At 40.9% G+C, this 18,625-nt stretch overlaps 2 protein-coding genes across 5 annotated transcripts; one reads left to right on the forward strand and one right to left on the reverse strand.

Annotated features, from left to right (window-relative positions):
- Nucleotides 1-43: 43 nt before the first annotated feature.
- Nucleotides 44-3,961, reverse strand: LOC128299084 (cryptochrome-1). Its single transcript, XM_053034937.1, has 5 exons — nucleotides 3,531-3,961; nucleotides 3,109-3,443; nucleotides 2,380-3,041; nucleotides 883-1,131; nucleotides 44-809 (listed from the first exon to the last, which is right to left on the reverse strand). Exons 1-5 carry the CDS (start codon nucleotides 3,679-3,681, stop codon nucleotides 569-571), a joined length of 1,638 nt encoding a protein of 545 aa, XP_052890897.1. The 5' UTR covers nucleotides 3,682-3,961; the 3' UTR covers nucleotides 44-568.
- Nucleotides 3,962-6,611: 2,650 nt separating this feature from the next.
- On the forward strand, nucleotides 6,612-17,464 carry LOC128299786 (ubiquitin-conjugating enzyme E2 Q2). 4 transcript variants are annotated; one of them, XM_053035862.1, is made up of 8 exons: nucleotides 6,612-6,739; nucleotides 9,434-9,920; nucleotides 14,115-14,231; nucleotides 14,329-14,673; nucleotides 15,177-15,251; nucleotides 15,333-15,624; nucleotides 15,715-15,863; nucleotides 16,372-17,464. In XM_053035862.1, the coding sequence occupies exons 2-8, from the start codon at nucleotides 9,759-9,761 to the stop codon at nucleotides 16,480-16,482; spliced, it is 1,251 nt and encodes a 416-aa protein (XP_052891822.1). In that variant the 5' UTR covers nucleotides 6,612-6,739; nucleotides 9,434-9,758; the 3' UTR covers nucleotides 16,483-17,464. The 4 variants fall into 4 exon arrangements, with proteins under 4 accessions (XP_052891822.1, XP_052891826.1, XP_052891824.1 ...); XM_053035866.1 differs by having other exon boundaries at nucleotides 16,384-17,464; XM_053035864.1 differs by having other exon boundaries at nucleotides 6,653-6,739; nucleotides 9,437-9,920.
- Nucleotides 17,465-18,625: the final 1,161 nt, after the last annotated feature.

Raw genomic sequence — 18,625 nt, forward strand, 5'->3', positions numbered from 1 at the left:
AAATATGTGAAAGCTAGTAGATTTCAGCATTATGTTCATTAACAAATGCATCTGAAGTTTTATTGTTTTTTTTTTACGGATATACATATTTGGTATACACTTTCAATTGAGAACACATCCGCTTCGTCGATTCTGGTCGGCATCGATGACTTTTGTAAGTCTATTCCATTCCGTGCCCGGCAGAAGAGGAATTAGATTCGTCCTTCCTTGAATGGCCGGGATGTATGGGAAACGCATATTTGATCTACGTACACGTACAGTTCTTATCTAGAAAATGGACACTATGCAAAAACAAACGAAACATGGATTCCCGTTTGCTTTTTTGCATACTATAAAAACAAAAATATACATATATACCACACGAAAGCGTTCTTTACGAACTTTATCCCATTAACACCGTCGGAAAGAAGGATAGCTAATAAACAGTAACAAAAGGAAAAACTAAATACAATTCTCTTCGTGTTCAAATAAAATCAACAACATCCGTCCAATCTGATTCAGCCGTGGTCGGTTTTCCTTATATGGTTTTGTCCATATATTGTTTTGTATGGTTATGGTTTTAGGCCTTTTATGCTTCTGTTGCGGCGTCATCTGACAACCAGAAAAACTGTCTGATCTCGTCAATATCCGACGGGCGGCAATGAGGCGGTGTAGAACCACCATCCACCAGCTTGTCCCGTAACGAGGCCATCGTGTGCGCGTTACGCTTCGAAACTACACCCAAATCGATCATGGGTGCAGGATAATTTTCACCAATCACGCACCCATACTCGATCTGTTGCTCCCGGGAAGCTTTCCATGGTTCGTGTCTGTAAAAAAAAATAACGGAAACCAATATGAATACAAACCATCCACAGTGTCACCGGACAGGGAATTATTTACACAAATTGTACTGGATAGTTGACCAGTTCGGGTAGATAGCGCTTGACGTAATCACCCTTCGGATCGAGTCGGCGCGCTAGTGCAATCGGGCAGGTGCATTTGGACGAATCGAGCAATCGCTCGAAAGCGGACGAAGATACCCACATCCAGTTGCCGGCACACACGGACCAATCAGCATCCAACAGGTACTTGAGGAAATGTTGCAAACCTTCCTCCCAGCTTAGCCAAAGTCCTCCGCGTGTGAGAAATCTACCGAAGGGACGAAATATTAACGGGGAAATCAAAAAGAAAAGGAAGTAAAAAGAAAGTAATCAAAAGAAGAAAGTTAGCAGAAAGATTGTTGTCATGGCTTCTTATCTATCCTGACTCAGATTTTGTTGATGGTTATCGTACATACTATGCACTCTACAAACTTCTACAGCCCAGAAGCCTTCATCAAAACATAAAATGCAGTACATATTGCACTCGTCTCATATTTTCTTCGGCGGATTCTCTTTGAGACGGTGACGAAGTTGTACCAAGCTTATTCTCTGTCAACGAGATCGTGAAATGAAAATTGTCGGAGATCGGATGCAGCCGGACAGAAGGAGAGCGTTCGTACATTTCCGAACCAAAACTACCGCAACACCTAGTTTGAACACCAAAAGCGGTCAGTTTCAATCATTTTCCATACATTAACCAATACATTAATCTAAAGCTCCAGCAACCGTTATTGTCCGAATTCTTCTTCCGTGTCTTTCTCGAACAATCCGAACAACACAGAATCGAGAAGGTGTTAAACCGTTCGGTTAAACCAGCACTAACGTTCGTGAATATATTCCTTCACATTTGTTTTCACGCTTCTGTTCCATGGCTTCAATCAATCGTTTTCAAAAGCGAAACCGGGCTGTGATGTGAAGAGAACGAAAGATGCATACATGAATAACCAACCACCAGTCGCATTGAGATGAATGAGGAGTTCGTTCTGTACAACTGGTCGTATCATAGCGCTCGTTAGCATAAAGCAAAGGAAAGACAGAAGAAGGAACTTCACTAGCCCTTGTTTTGCGTGCAGCATTGATTCTGTTAATTCAATCGGGATCTTGATGAATACGATTGAAACAAAGTTTCAATTTAAACAGTAACACGAGCTAATCGTAATCATGCGAAATTTCCATCTCTAGGATATGTAGAACAGAATTGTTCTTCAACTGTTACCAAATCAACTCGTGCTTCGACACCAATTAGTTGGTTCTATCAATATTAAACAACAAAATTGCTTTTTTTTCAACACGATCGACCATTGGCCCCAAGGCTTAAGAGTGGTTTTCTTATCGCACCAATATTGTGTTGCGATCGTAGCACGAGTGAGCACTTCATGCCGAAACCATATTTAAATTTTTTGCCATCTTCTAAGATTTCCAAGCTATGATAAGCTGCAGTCAGAATTGATACCACCACCTAGCCATAAAACCCGAAAATGCGTTACCGGCTAGGCCCGACAGGTCGTGTACTTACGTTGCGGTAATGTTGCGCAATATATGATGCAGCCAACCTTCGGCCAACAGTTGCCGCATGGCCGCATCAATCATCGGGAAGCCCGTCCGGCCCTCCTTCCATCGGACCAGCGAATCGTCCTCCGGTGTATACCACGGAATGTTCAAACAAATCGGATTGCGTTCCATCTCACCATAGTATGGATTTTGTACCGACATCGTGTAGAAGTATTCGCGCCAAATCAGCTGTCCGGTGATGTGATGGCCGCCGGGATACTTAAACTGGCTGTTCGACTGCACCTTCTCGAACAGATCGTGCACACACCAGTAGAACATACGCACGGACAGACAGCCGAAGCGAAGGGCCGCACTCATGGACGTTGCTGGACCAAGAATTTCCGGCTTGGCCTGCGTTGGCAGATAGTAACCTTCGCGGAAAGCTTCCTCTTCCTGTTTCAGCCGTGCGCCAAGCGCTTTCAGGGCACGCGTTTCACCACCAATCCACTTCTGAAAAGCAATGTTCGCATCGCCTTCGTAGAAAATGCCGAAATCTTCCGGCGCAGGTATCTGCTGGCAAAGCTTCAGCTCGGAAGAAAGTATGGCCGGAATGCGGCCAAATTCAATGAATTCGAAGTTCGGTGCACCGACCGGACGGGGTGGATCTCCAATTATGTTCACCGTATGCTACAAAGTAGAAATGCTGTCAGTAATCCCATTTTCGAACATTGCAATTGGGGTGCCTACATCTTACCAAAAACATCTGATACGTTAACGGTGGAATGTCACCATTCGTCTGTATCACCTCGTTCGGATTCCAGAGCGTATGCGATACGTTTTCCACGCAACGAATGTCCATCTTCTGGCAGAGTTGGGTGACGGCATCATCACGTTCCTTCCAGATCGGTTCACAGTCCTGCTCGAAGCACAGCTTTTTGATGTTCAGCTCCTCGAACAAACGGCGAAGCACGGTTATGCTATCGCCCCGAAACACCAGCAACTGTCCGCCAAGTTCACGAAACTGTCGGTCAAGGTCAGCCAACGATTCCAGCAGGAACTTCATCCGGTTGTACCCAACGATGCGGGTGCCTAGTTTAGCAAAGTAAGCACATGATCACATCAATACAGCACCCGAGTAATGGATCGTTTAAAGCGGTGATCTGTTGAATGACCTACCTGCACTTTCGCCATCGAATATGAAGATCGGGAACAGCTTCACCGCCTCACTGGACTGATTCATGCAATCGCTCTTAAGCGCTTCCAACAGGCTAGGATTATCGTGCAAGCGAAGCCCATGGCGGAACCACAATATATTATTGATGGTCATTATTTCACTTTACGCACTTTACTCCTCCTAGCGGTTTCCCTGTCGAACCACGGGCAATTGCGTATCAATTAGCACAGGTAGAATATGTTGACGGGAAGCTGGAAACCGAAAAGAAAACTTTTTTTCACTATCGCAGAGATGAAACGATGTGTGCGAGATACACCGGATATCGGATTCCCTGAGCCGATAAATATTTCTTGTAACAGGTTTGGAAAATGCACAGCGAGAAACGGCTCACATAATGTGTCCAACGTGAACTGGTTTATCAAATGGCTCGTGTTGTTTTTTTCCACCATCTGATAGTGTTGTGGTCGTTGTTCATGCGTCGCGCTGTGGCATTGACAGCAATATAGATCCCAGTAGACAAAGAATCTCCAGTGCTGACAATAAGGTATTAACAAGGTACTTTGGTCATAGAAGTAGCTGCATTCTATCATGTACAAGTTTCCAAATGTTAAAAGACAGTTTTCGATCAATTGTGTGTCGGTCAATTTGTTGTTAGTTATACAGAACAATAACAATCTTTGTTATTCCTCGGGCTTTTCTTGGAATTCTCAGGAGTTTCTTTGGCACAGAAGGACGAACAGTAAAGTGTGCATAGACTGTTTGTGACACCTGTTGGAATGTGGGTGTCAGATCTTTCGTTTTTCTGCAAATTATGTCGTCATATGCTGTATGTCTTCATTGCTAAAATTCATATGTTAGTCAATTTAATCATCCATCAAGTTGTATATATTAGGTAAAGGGTAACTTCCTTACTACATGTGTAAAACGTGATCAGGATCAGGTATGAGTAATATAAGCCACAGTGGCTTCAATCAATTATTTACAATAGCTTCAAGTGATAATTTTGAGTGTGAACCCCACTTCCAACAAGGTTCTTTGTCTATCTTTGTCAATTAGGCACAAGTCTATTCAGCCAATCATTTCATCTACATAGTATTTGTTATATTATACCTTTTATTATATTATGCATAACTACTAACATAACAACTTCCATCATACACCATCCTGCAGAGTATCGTAAAGTATACATGCTCACGTGCAATGTACGGATTACTTGTTGAGACATTGTAACTGTGCGGAACACAACGCGAGTAATGCGAAAACGGTAGCGATTGTAATGATTATAACACTTAACGATGAGGTAATTAATGTTCGTTTTAAATAGATTGCAAATTCTGCGATCTTAATTTTAAGGATGTAAGATATTTTCGCAAAACCTAACGTTGCGTATGAATGTATGTACCTCCGGAATGTTGGATATTTACTCCCCTTCCGTTATGGTAGCAGCACTTGTAATGATTCCCACTAGCAGGCTTGCAACACAAACAACTTGACTTCCTTTAAACGAGAAAGCACAAATTCAACTGACTGTTTTTACCGCTGCCAGGAATCTGGTGCGCCCTTACAAAATACCTTTCGCCTCGATGTTACTCTTTGAGCACATGCGCGGTTATTATGAACCTGCTTATCTTGTTCCTTCATTTCGTTGCATTGTTCTTAGTTTGTAGGTTGTTGATATAGCAACTACCTGGCGTAAAAGGTACTGAGGTTAATGTTCTTTTTAAGGATGTTACCTCAAATTCCTCCATCAACTTTATGAAAAATCTCATTACCGAACCCATCGGCCAAACCGTCTGGATGCCAAACTCATCGGCTTCGCTGATTCGTAAGTCTTCAGTGTTTATTTATTTGAATTCGTTTTACCCCTAGAAGCAATATGCTGAGTGGAAGAACTTAATTTTAAACACCGAAGAAACTTATTAATAAAATGAACTGCTTACATAACTGGTACTACCAACACTTCGTAGTTTTAGAGGCTGTCACAGTCGCGTACAGAATTGCATCTTATATGTCCTTGTAGACAGTCTGCAAAAACGATCTGAGTCATTCGGTCTGACGACATGATCAATCCATCGTAGTCTAGCGTGTCTTTAATACACAACATTATAAGTTCTTGAGGAGCTTATTAGCTTTTAATACTTTTTAACTTATTAAATAAGAGATGGAAAGTGTCTGATACATTCAATTTGTTTGCAAAATTTAAGCCGGTTCTTTTTTTGTTTCATTACAACGACCAGGCCCCTCGTATCATCTTGGTTTTACCACGTAGTCGGATAGTCAAAGTCCTTGCTACAGGGGATTGGTCCGGATGGGATTTGTTCTCGGTCCTTTCGTACGAAGACCAGTTCCGCTATCAATACACCTCCGGAACTCGCCTAGGCTACTTCTTTCTATGAGCATAAAATCATCATAAGCTGCGTGCTTTCCTTCATTAGTTGATTCAAACAATTGCTGCTTGAATGCAAATTTCCTATTTATGAATTTCGAGAATTATTCTTCTCTAAATTAGGATTAGACACTTTTATGGTTTCACTGCACAGCGATAAACCGTTGCAGTTCTGCAGCTCAGAGCTAGACTCTTTTATCAAGCCGGCTAATACGTCCCCGCCAAGAGCCGAGAGTGGGAGTACGAGTAAGATCATCTGAATAGGGAATAGTAATGCCAAATTCAATAGTGAAATACTAAAAAGACCTTCGAATGCCACAAAGTCACGCTGATTCGAAATTTTTAACACTGCGAAACATAAATAATAATCATTAGCATAATAATCATTCACCGCCAGCGAGCAAATTACCTGTCAACTTCACTTGACAAGGAATGACTGTACCGTGTAGTCAGGACTTTAGAGCTCGGATAAATCGTACATAAATAAACACATTTCGAATCGAATATTGTATAAATAAACAATTTCAGAATTGTTTTAATGATTTTTATAGGCTATTTTTATCACGTTTCATAACGGATTTGAATGAAAAATACATGCACGAGTTTGACAACTTCAATTTGGCAACACGGGACCGGAACGGAATAGATCGCTTTGTTGTTCCGCACCGAGCAGCCCAACACTACACTGCCATACACACAGGAGCGTGTGCATGCGTACGAACTTTGTGCTGCTTGTACCGTGAACAAACTAATATTTCGTCGAGAATTGCTAAGTGAATCGCGGAAATTGTACTACTGTTTTATCCCGTCGTTGTTGCGTGCCGTGTGAGTTACAGTGTTTGGTGAATCGTTGTTTTACGAGGAAGAAATAGAAAGAAAATTTCGCTACCTTCAGTACACACACACAGGGCGCACTGCGTCACCCGTAATTAAGCGCTCGGTACTTTTTGACGGTGGTGATCCATTTTCGCGTAGCCTGCTCTCCGTATAGTGAAACCAAACGAGTAGAAAACAGTGCCCAAAAGATAAAAGCATTAATATTAGGAAGGAAAAACAGCGAATTCGGTAATTTCCAACCAACCAACAATGATGTTGATATGGTTGAACCGTTGTTCCACTCTTGCCCAGGAATTGCCATTTGCTTAGAGCTGCGAAAATATGCTTCCATTTCCTCCATTATGAATACTTGCCCACAGACACAGTGAGTGGTTGTGTGGCTGGTATCAAGTTTTTCCCCAAGAAAGGGAGGGAGCCCTTTTTACTGCTGTGGTGTTAGTTTTGTACTTGACCGCCCTTCCTCAGGGGGCTGTGTCACGGAAGGATGGGCAGCAACAAGGGAAGCAGAGAGTGAGAAAGAAGAAAAACTCGTCAAGTGTGCATATTTTTTGTTACTTCCCGTTTCTAAAATCACATCGCAAATTTTAATTCCCATACGTCCAATCCAAGTGCGCTCCGGTAAAGCCTCCTTTCGAAAATTCCCTGTGCCACCATTACCCCGACAAATTCCGCATCCCGCGGAGAGCAATGGCTCTTTTGAGTGTGCTGAATTTTTTGTTATTTGCGATTACTGGTGTGGTAGTGCAAAGGCGAAAACACCACACATTAAAGGGAAAAACCCATACACGCGCGTAATACGCGGCTGGAACTTGTGCCATCGTTGTCAATCCGGGAAAAATCGAGGGCACCGGTTTTTTATTCGAGTTTTGAAATGCATAACCCAGAAGCACCCACGGCGGGTGGGTTTAAAGTATGAAAAGTGCAATGGGAAAATGGTTCGCTATGGTGTGTGACAGTTAGACGACTTAGTGATGGGCTAGACGTGCCAATATCTGTCGCCTCTTCTTTTGTGTTGTGTTGTGAATATTCGCCTACTAGCGAACCGTTCATGAATCGGTAGTGGACGATTGAAAATACCCCAACAAAGAAAAGCCCATGGCCATCCCGAGTGTCCATTCCTTGGACAGGGCGTGGTGTGAGATGGGAAAAAGTAAAACGCTGGACCAGGTGCTGGGGAATAGCATCAACAGAAATGAGCATTAATGTTTTCTCCACGAAAGTCTACTTTGTTACGTATTTGCAGTGTGTGTATGTGTGCGTTGTTTGTTTGTAGGAATGTGTGTCTGGCTATTCCTTGTGTGATGTATCTGCACCGAGAAGAAAAATAAACCTTAAACTGGTTATCAAGGAACCGCGATTAGGAGGTAATTGATGATGTATCAATTAGCATCCTACCAGAAACAATAGAAAAGAATCAGAGCCGGAACAGCACAGTGCTGGCAGTAGGAAGAGATCCAAGCTGTATTACGTCGAGTAAGAATTTGGTGATAGTGTGTGTGCTTCTCTGTTCGGTGTGTGTTTGTGCATCTTGAACGGTACAACACATATCCTCGACGTCTCAGCTCCCAAGGTGTAAGAAAAAAAAGTAAAGGATCCCCCCCCCCCCCCCCCCCCCAGTCGTTGTTTCTTCCTGGTTTCGGTTTGCCGTGTGAAAAATGAGCACGTCGTCACAGCACCATATAACTACAAAAACAACAAGAAAATAAATTCGTTAGCTTCACACGCCTGCTGAACAAATCACAATTGTCAAAAATATGGTTTGGCCATCAAATACGACTCTCAGTTGGATTCATACGCTACTATTGGGAATCATCTTGGTTTTTAGGTTTAATAGAACCGCGAATCGTAACATCTTTAGTCACACAATACCGGCCGCTGTTCGTTGTTTCAGGAATACATTCGGTCTTCACCTAAAATTGGAGTGAAATAGATTTAATTCCACTGTACAAAAAATTAACCATACAATAAAACATAATCACTCTCTATGTAAAAAAGAAATCTGCAAAGGTACAAGCATCATTAACACGCATTGCAGTGTGCGTAGTGCGTAGTGGTGATAAAGGAAATACGTTGCATAGAACGAACAAACCGCATCTGTGTGCGCTGTGTGCGTTTTAATGCGTGGTTTTTTTGGCTGTAATTAATAAAAGGAAATGGTGGTTGCAAATATTATATAAATTTATCAATTTGGCTACAGATATAGCCCACTTATCAAAAACGTTTGTGATGTGAGCAGTGAGAAAGATAGATGGAAAGTGTTATATTTTTCTTGTGAAATGTTACTGAAGAATAATAACGGTGTTATCATTGCTGCTTTTGGGTGCTTAAAACAATCGATGTTGTGCGTGCCTATGTGTGTGTTTGTATGTGCGCGTTTGTATGCGGTTTTTCAGCATCGATTTTGTGAGCATAATAAACAATAACACAGCAACCTTTGCACACGAGCGCCAAGCGCCGTAGGCGACTTGTTTTCCCAAACCTCCCCAGTACGAGAAGCCGACACCTTCTTCAACGACGGTTTGCGCTGCGTGTGCGCGTGTATGTGCTAAAGTGTATTGTTGGTGTCCAAGAACGATCTGTCAAACTTCGTATATCGTTGTTCCTTCCTCTGCATAACAATCCAAGTGAAAATTTGTGCTCTAATATTCTGCTCTCTTCAATACGGTGTTTTCTTTCCTGTAGTAGTAGCTAGTGTTGGGTATTTAAACAGAGCTGTCGTGGAGCGTCCGGGTTCGGATAGTGTGTGACCCTCCCCGGAACGCCGGATTAACAATCACAAGGCAAACGTTTGCAGCTCATTTGGAACGCCACGCTGTGTCCTCAAATCGGTAACAATCGGAAAAGTGGTTTACCGCAATTTATCCAGCACCTGTTCGTCCTGCACGCCGCACGCCCGCGGTCACATTCGGCCTCTGTTGCGTGACGTGTGCTCCTCTCCTACCCGGTACGGGGTGTGGTGCGAGGGGAGGCACTGCACCTTCCTACTCCGGTCCGGTGGTCCGGCACGATGGCGTGCCTGAATACGCTGAAGCTAGAAATCAAAACGCTCGAGCAGGTCTTCCCGAAGAACCATGAACGGTTCCAAATCCTTAGCGCCACGGTGGACGAACTGTGCTGCCGCTTCATCGGTCGCAACGGCAAGCAATACGTAATCCATGCCAACATTACGGTAAGTGAGGGAAAGCCGACATTTTCAATATGGGGGAACATTGTGAAGAAGAGTGAAGCCCCATGCCTATCAGGCCGAGTTGCATGAACTAACCTAGATAAATAGGGCATACGGCTTTTAGTTGCCAGTCCTGAAACGAATAGAGGTAAAATGGACATCTGATGCTTCAACCAGGAAACTGCATTCTATAGTCGTACCGAGAAGTTATCTCGCAAATATTAGGCAGAATCTTGCTTTTGTTGTGAAAAGATAACGCATCAGTAGTAGTATCCATCTCAATGTGCATTGCCTGGAAACTAATCAATTCAATTGATCGTATAAAAAAGAATAACAAATAAGATGCTATCTAGAAAAGTTGTATTATTCGAATACGTGAAGTTGGCAAGGGTGAAGTAATACTACAATTTGCATATTAATTTTGTCACTCATATGTTCTATTTTCACAAAACACTCATTATCTACATGCATCAATTCAGTAATCGTTACTTCCTCTTTTTAATAAATAAATGTTGCTTGTTGTGGCATTCTGTTAAGAACTGATATTAACGAAAGTAGTCCAAATATCCTCGTAAAAGTTTTCCTGGTTCGCACCTGCTTTGCATTATAACAATGTTTAGCAAGAATGCTGTATACGTAGTTTTTCGTGCAGCATATCGTTCGGGAGGCTATAGTTTAGTGACAGCAACTAACAGAATATTCAGCTTGAAATAAGAAAGGTCAAGTCAGGACCACAATTGCTCAAATGTTTGCGTAACAAAGTTTGTTTTACATGTACATGTCCCCGAGATACGCGGTTTTTTTGAAGGAATACATTAAAATAATTTAAAAACAAATGTTTAATATGAAGGAAGGTATTTTCGACCCATTTTATCGCCTCTTGCTTAGATTTTGTGCTATAAAGCATTCAATGAAAACTCCAACAACCGCGTATCTCTGAATCCGCGTATAAGAGGAGCCACGTATCTCGGGAACTATCTGTATCTGTTCTATTCTCGATTCAATTTCTAATACGAACGTCAGCCAGATCGACAGTTCCTAACTAGCATCCCCTGACTAGTCTAGATTGCTCTAACTATCATATCGCTTAGGACCTCTAAGTACCTCTGAACATACCTTAAGTAACAGAGTTTATATTTAAGGATGATATCTGTCAAACAATCGAACAAATATTGTTGTGTGCATTGTATCATGTTGTATTACGGTGCTCCTCGAAACCGTTGAACTTCTGGCATGTTAAACACCCATATCGGAGAGATATTTTCAAGATATTACGTGTAATAATCATGCATAGCTAATTAAACAAAAATGTTCTGAAATTAGACAATTTGTAGGCAATCCTAAATCCTAGGCAAGGCCTAAATTGGCTTACCATTTTGTACGGAAAGTCTTACATCCAGGAAGATTAAACGACGGAGAGCATCCAAACATCAAAATGCACACAGGAACATATAGGAATCCGAGGAAGAAAGAAACGAATTCAGCATTCCAAAATAGTTTGGCGCCAGCTAAATATACTTTTTAATGTTTATCCAAGAAGCTAAAGAACGGAAGAACAACAAAGATACTTTTATGCTTAAGAATTACTTGATAACTTATCGTTAAAGTTTAACGTTTTTATCTTGCTGGCAACTAAAAATTATACCGATGAAGGTTTTATATAAAACTGGTGAAATTTACGTATGAAGAACTATTCCTGCAATAATTCTTCAGGTTTTTCGTGGCTACGATTAGGCCGTGCAAAAAACTTTTTAAAAATAGATTCGAGGTTTTGAATTTCTTCTAAAACAATATAAATATATATTTCATTCACGTGATTTGTCGTCACGTGTTGTATGGTTCATGTTGTTTGTATAAATATCAACACATATTGGACATTAAATACCGTTCTTCTATTGAATTTAAATTTCATTTCCATTTTTGGGATATAAGAAAATCAACAGAAAGGGAAAGAGAGCGCGATATGCTTGCGAGAAATAGATAAACTTGCAAACATCGATGCAATAGTGCTGCGAAGCTAAAGTACTTCCAAATTTAGGTCAATTTCAGTTCTCCTCCCCCAATTTCGTTGCACAGCAGCGAAGAAACCCGCCCGAGGTCATGATGCAATGATGTGGGTGGTGGGCAGCGAAAATAAGAACATTTATGTGGAATTTCCAAATTTAGTGAGGTCAAACTTGGAGCAAGCAGGAAGCTTTCTAGCTTTGCACCGATTTATTTACAGAGGGTAAAATGTATACAAATGTCATTTAAAAAAAGTTCCCTTCAAAACATATTTATTATATTACGTCTTGGCTGCATAATCCATCTGAATAACAATTGGAAATGTCATCCTATGTCGCACATGATGCGTGCCGTTTTGCTATTACGCACGTGCACAATTTATGACGAATGTGCAGTACGATTGTTTTTGTCATGATGAAAATATACCAAGCGTGTAAAATAGTGCAGAAATGCATCGCATTTCTACGAATTGTGTTCATTAAGCTATCAGCAAAGATAACAGATGGGGGCCACATTAGCTTCTTTCACGTGTTTCATACTTTCATCTCATCTCATCATTCCGGCGATTTGGATCATTAAGTTAAAGTGTTGCCAGATCAAAGTATGCACAGAACTGTTAATCTGTTCTCGTTTTGTCAACTTGCATATTATTTAGATGACTTATCGATTTGAGGTCAAGATATTTATCGTGTTGTTTGATGTTTATTCCCTATTTAGTTTTTCAATTTGTTTCGCTAGACCGCATTGAAAAGAGATAATCGATTGTTTCTTTTCCCCTATCAGCTGTTTCAGCTAAATTCACACTAAAAGTCAAATCTTTTCAGAACCGTCAATGTAGTCTTATTTTCAAACGTTCTTATCTACTCGTTAGTGTTAGATTAATGATCTTAAGCAAAAATTCAAGCAGCGCTACATAAAGATACACATGCTTTTTGTTTGTTTCGCACTTTTGCTTGTTTTTTCTATACTTTAATTTTTATCAATATGAGTCGTTTGAGTCGTTCGCATATTTTTTATCGATATGTGATATTCATCTTTAATTTAACGTTGGATAACAATTGGGTTATATTTTTTTATATGGCGCAATCATACATTGAAACCGTTCAAATAATCTGATTAAATATGGGCAAATTATATGAAAAGTACAAAACAAAACATGAACGGTACTTGTAGAAAAAAGTAACCGCATCACGCTTCCAGTTGTGTTATTGACCTTTTGGGATGCTCCAGCCAAGGATGCTGCTTAGTTGGGCGGATGTGGATGGTGATATAGGGGCAAAAACATGTTATTCTTTGTGTCTGGCAACACCAATATTGATTGGTTGGTATGAAAAGGACATATGGGGCCAGATGTTGGACATTAGTTAATATTACGGTAAACCATAAAACCTCAAGGATTATTCCTACTTTCAAAGGAATCTGTCTAATCTATGTCTGTCTTGATACATGTTGCTTGTAAAAAAAACGTAAAGAACCTAAAAGTTGCAGTTTTTGAGTGATTTTTGAGTGATTTTGAGTGATTTGAAATTTAAAGAGTATGAATTTCGTTACAAAGATTGATGATATTATTGTAGATATTTAAAATTAAGGGGTGTCTAGAGTCATAGCAATAGTGCAAACGAAGACGCGGTAATAGGAAAATCTTTGGAGCGTATACATTAATTTATTGCAATAAGTCGATACTCTCATTGAGTAAACCAACCACAAAAACATTAGTTGTGTCACGCAACGTTTACCACATAGCAGAGAATAAGCTTTAACTGCCAGGTGGCCAGAAAAGCAGACGTATTATGGTTCGGGAGAATCAGTGGTGAAAAGCGCTAGCATATCCGTTAATTGCTGATTTGAGGGCATCCAAACTATGGAATCTTATTCGATATGTTGGTCACAAAGAACCAGATAAGTTGAGAAGAAGTGAAATTCGAAACATTAGATGTTGGTTTATGAAAAGCATATTCCGAGTCTGTTAACTGTAACCCTGTGATCATCATGTGATGTGAAGCAAATGAGTCACCAAGAAGGGGCTTTTGTTTTCAGAAAGGCTATTGAAATGAAATTATTAATTATAATAACGATTCACAAAATCGTCACAACAGTTATCAACATTTGCATTATATATTTTGTTTCAATTTATTGCATAATATTTCCGATAGTAACGATTTTATTCTTTTCTCTTCTATCCTTCCCAACTAGGAAACGTATCCATCCACGCCTCCAGTATGGTTCGCCGAAAGTGAGGACACAAGTATTAGCAACGCTGTACAAATACTAACGAATACGAACGGTTTAGATAATCATGTTGTAAATCAGGTATGAAAAGACAAGAAAAATGGTAAAGCTAAACTCGAAGATGTTCAAGCTCGTATGGTGCGTATGTTTAATGTAAATTTTTCGCAACCATTTTTAGGTACACATACTGTTACGCGAACTCTGCCGGCAGCACACGGTTCCACTACCTCCCGATCTGGAAACGCTGAAGAAAGCCTTCCAGCCGAATGGTGGCGCAGCCGGTGCACACCTACATGCAGCCGCCCATCTCCAGCATGGCATGCCACCGCAGCAGCTACTTTCGGCGCACCAGCAACAGCAGCAGCAACATCAGCAACTGCAAATGCAACACCAGCAACAGGCGATCGATGAGATCGACTCCGACTGTGATGATATCGAGGATGTGGTCGGCGAAAGCGACCAGGAAAGCGAAGGCGAAGAGGATTTGCCCCTCGAGATGGACGATGGCCGTAGCACGGCGAAGGTATGTTGGAAAAGAGGAAACGATTATAAGCACAAAGTAAAACAACATACTGAACTGTAACATACGCAGTAACGTCAGTGCGAACGTCAGCTGTATGTAGGCGCGCTTTGAGTTAGCCTACGGTACGCACAATGTTGTTGTTATATTGTTCAAGTAAATGTCTACCACCCCAGTGGGGCAATACGAACTGTAAACTTGCTCCGTTTGCGTATCAAAATCTTGGTGCAACATACGTACTTCTTTTCCTATTGTTGCTGTTTAGCTTATGTTTTGTATTTCGATTCTTATCAGAATGACCTATATATGTATAATAACGCTAGCGAGAACATGCACAGCAACCTGAACCTAAACCTGAGTGTATCAGATGGAAAAAATATAAGAATAAGAGTATGCCTATATTGTCACTGGTTGTGCACTATCAGCACTTTAATTTTAGTAACTAAAATAATGAAACATAGAAATCATTATTATACCGCTTCTTCGTATCTCCATTTTCATTGTAGAAAGACGAAATGGAAGTAGAACATTTAGCAACATTGGAAAGATTACGACAAACGCAACGGCAGGATTATTTGAAGGTAAGTATGGTATCCTGTATTGACATTGTTTTCCACGAACATATTCATATAATAATGTCCTTTTATAAACATTCACTCCAGGGCTCCGTGTCTGGTTCGGTGCAGGCGACGGATCGACTAATGAAGGAACTGCGCGACATCTACCGGTCCGATTCGTTCAAAAACAACATGTACTCGATAGAGCTAGTAAACGATTCCATCTACGAGTGGAACATCCGTCTCATGTCGGTTGACCCGGACAGTCCGCTGCACAACGATCTGGTTCTGCTGAAGGAGCGCGAAGGCAAGGACAGCATACTGCTGAACATCATGTTCAAGGAGACGTACCCTTTCGAGCCACCGTTCGTGCGCGTAGTGCATCCGATCATATCCGGTAAGGGGAGATAAAATAGTGTACTGCTTGTTCGTACTGGATTCGGTTTGTTTGTTTGTCACTATAATCGTAATTATGTATTTCCAACAGGCGGCTACGTCCTGGTAGGTGGTGCCATCTGCATGGAGCTGCTCACGAAACAGGGCTGGAGTTCAGCTTACACCGTGGAAGCAGTCATAATGCAAATAGCGGCCACACTAGTCAAAGGCAAGGCGCGAATACAGTTTGGCCCTACGAAGGTGAGAAATTTAATACGCACGCATAGCGAACGTATACTGCACGTTATATACCGTAGCGCAAGACGACCTGCAACGTTTTGTTTGGTCACGTAATCTCATATTTAAAAGGGAGATATACAGTGAGCATATTCATGTTAAAATAAGCAGGCATCCACCCAGAAGATTTTGATCATTTATATTTAAGAATAACATTCTATTAAAGATCGGCAACGGTTCAAATGGCACACTCATTTAATGGAGCGTTCCTAACGTTCTGGCCATCTGGCTCGATAATGCATCTTTGAATATTGCATTGCATTGAATATTGTTTCGATGGTTCAGAAGGTTATTTGCAAAATGCCAGCGGTCAATTGTTTGTGTTTCAACGGGAAACACTTGCCGGTCAATCAAAAAATTTAGTTTTTCTTTTAAAAATCCTCAAAATGGTATAGTTTTTAAGCTTCCAAGGTGTAAATCTCCCCTTCTATTAAAATTCCACTTATAAAAACAACCACTAATCGAAAATCAGTCTCTTTCACAGGGTCAGTACAGCTTAGCTAGAGCGCAGCAAAGTTTCAAATCGCTCGTGCAAATCCACGAAAAGAACGGGTGGTTTACACCGCCCAAAGAGGACGGTTAAGCTGTGGCAATACAGTGATGAGAATGATGGCGCACTGTTCGTTGCTGATGTTACTGCTACTACACTACTACCCGGTTCCAGCTGTCGTATGGAGTCGCGCCTCCATAAAAGGTCCTGCTTGTGACCCGCGCGCCACACGACAATGAGCACTAATGCTGCGCCATACCGTGTCCCGTAACATGATTCGTTAGCGCTTTAGATTCGGGCGCAAGATAGATTGTGATTTGTGTGGCATTAGAGTGTCGAACTGTCGATTAAGCAAAGGAAGTGTGTGTGTGTGTGTATCTTTTTGTGTGTAAACAAGGAAGTGTAGTATGTGTTTTTGCGAAAGGGTAGCAAACAGCACAGTAGCAACATCCATACAGAACAGCAAAACTGGAATGCGACCGCATCCTCTCTTTTCTACTACTAAACATACGTTCTCTCGTTCGTTTAAGCTTTTAGGTTTGTAGACTTAAGTGTGCACGTGCGCAAGTACGGATGGAAAGCACGGCACAAACGCAAACACTCAGCCCCGATGCGATATTGAACGATGCGTCTATTAAAATGTATGTGTGTTTCTGTATGTATGTGTGCGTATGTGTGAATGTATGTGCGTGTGTATGAATGAATGGAACGGCGTAAGAAAGCAAAAGATAGTAGACAGACACGGCGGCAAACGGGGGGCACACACTAATGATGATGAAATGCAGCTATAAATAAGATTAGGAAATAACGGATGAGCATACTGTTTGAAATTGTCGAAAAGGGGTGTTAATAGTACATTTCAGCGATTGTTTTTTTGTTTTGTGTATTACACACAACTGACACACCTTTCAATTGAACGAAGCACAACACTAGAAGCTGAGTAACTGAACAAAACCGTGAATAGTAGAAGATCGCATAAGCAAGTAACGTAGGCGGAGTAGGACTTGGATTGAATTGATTGATCGGAGCGCCTAGGCGTGTGTGTCTGTGTGCAAGAAATTGGGCATTGTAACAATTATTTGTTTATGTATTTTTTCTTTCCCCACTCTCTTCCATCAACGAGAATCAATGAATAATAAGCGACGAGTGTGCTCTTCTCTGCTTTGCTATTTTAATGAATCGTTTCAGCAGATATGTGCTCCACGCTTGTGTAGATAAAGGAACATTTTGAGCATGGCACAATATTGTGGGTGATGCATTAAATGCTTACATATGTTTGTATAGTCGAATTCGGATAGCATCCTTTCGGAGAAGAAATTTTCCTTTACCCTTAGTTAGGCTTTGTTCTAGAAGACAATATTCAGACTGACGCGAACGAGGCATGCTGTGCTGTGTTCCGTTCTCATTTAAACGCTCGATTTTCCACGCATCTTTCCGATGAAAACCGATAAAAGGAACCAAATCATTTCGATTCATACGTTGCGTTTTTGCATAACTTTCTCGTATTCCAATCGTTTGCAATCTCGAACAGATCGGTAAGCGATCTTGTAAGCAATTCTGATTGAACTTTGTAGAAAGCAATTGTTACTTCTAATTATCGTATTTTCGCGTGTATAACGACCCGCCTGATGAATTGTTCAATGTTTTTAAAAAAGTTTTTTTTACTAAGGTACTACTAATATTGGGTATTAATATCTTTACAGAATGTTATTATCTATGTTCATTACAATTCACATTATTGTTCCCTAATTAAAATACTTCTTTATCGGCACAACAACCTCAAGATGTCAAGGTCTGCCATTTATGACTGACTATACCCATAGCTGAATAGTCGGTCCTGCGTACGGGGGATTGATTCGGATGGGGTTTTTACCGGTCTTGTCGTGCTTCGTCCTAACCGATGTTTTCAAGTACATTGTCAATGTTGCAAACGTCAGTGTTGTCATCCTTGTCATTATTTTCTGCATCAATTGCAGTGCCAGAATGGAAAAGTTATGCCCTGTATAACGACCTCCTGAATCTGACTTTGGTTTTGTTTAACTAAAAAGGGGTTATTATACACGCTACAATACGGTCTATATTTCTTTACTTTTTCCTGTTCAATGAATGGAAATTTTATTTTTCCTCCTCATCGGGGGAAACATAACATTCAGCTCAACAAGATTTGTCGAATCATTTGCAAACGATGATAAAACATATTTGAAACAATTTTTACGCCCTTTTTTCATCGTTCAGT

This window comes from Anopheles moucheti, chromosome 2, assembly GCF_943734755.1.
Source record: "Anopheles moucheti chromosome 2, idAnoMoucSN_F20_07, whole genome shotgun sequence".
NCBI classification, from domain to species: domain Eukaryota; kingdom Metazoa; phylum Arthropoda; class Insecta; order Diptera; family Culicidae; genus Anopheles; species Anopheles moucheti.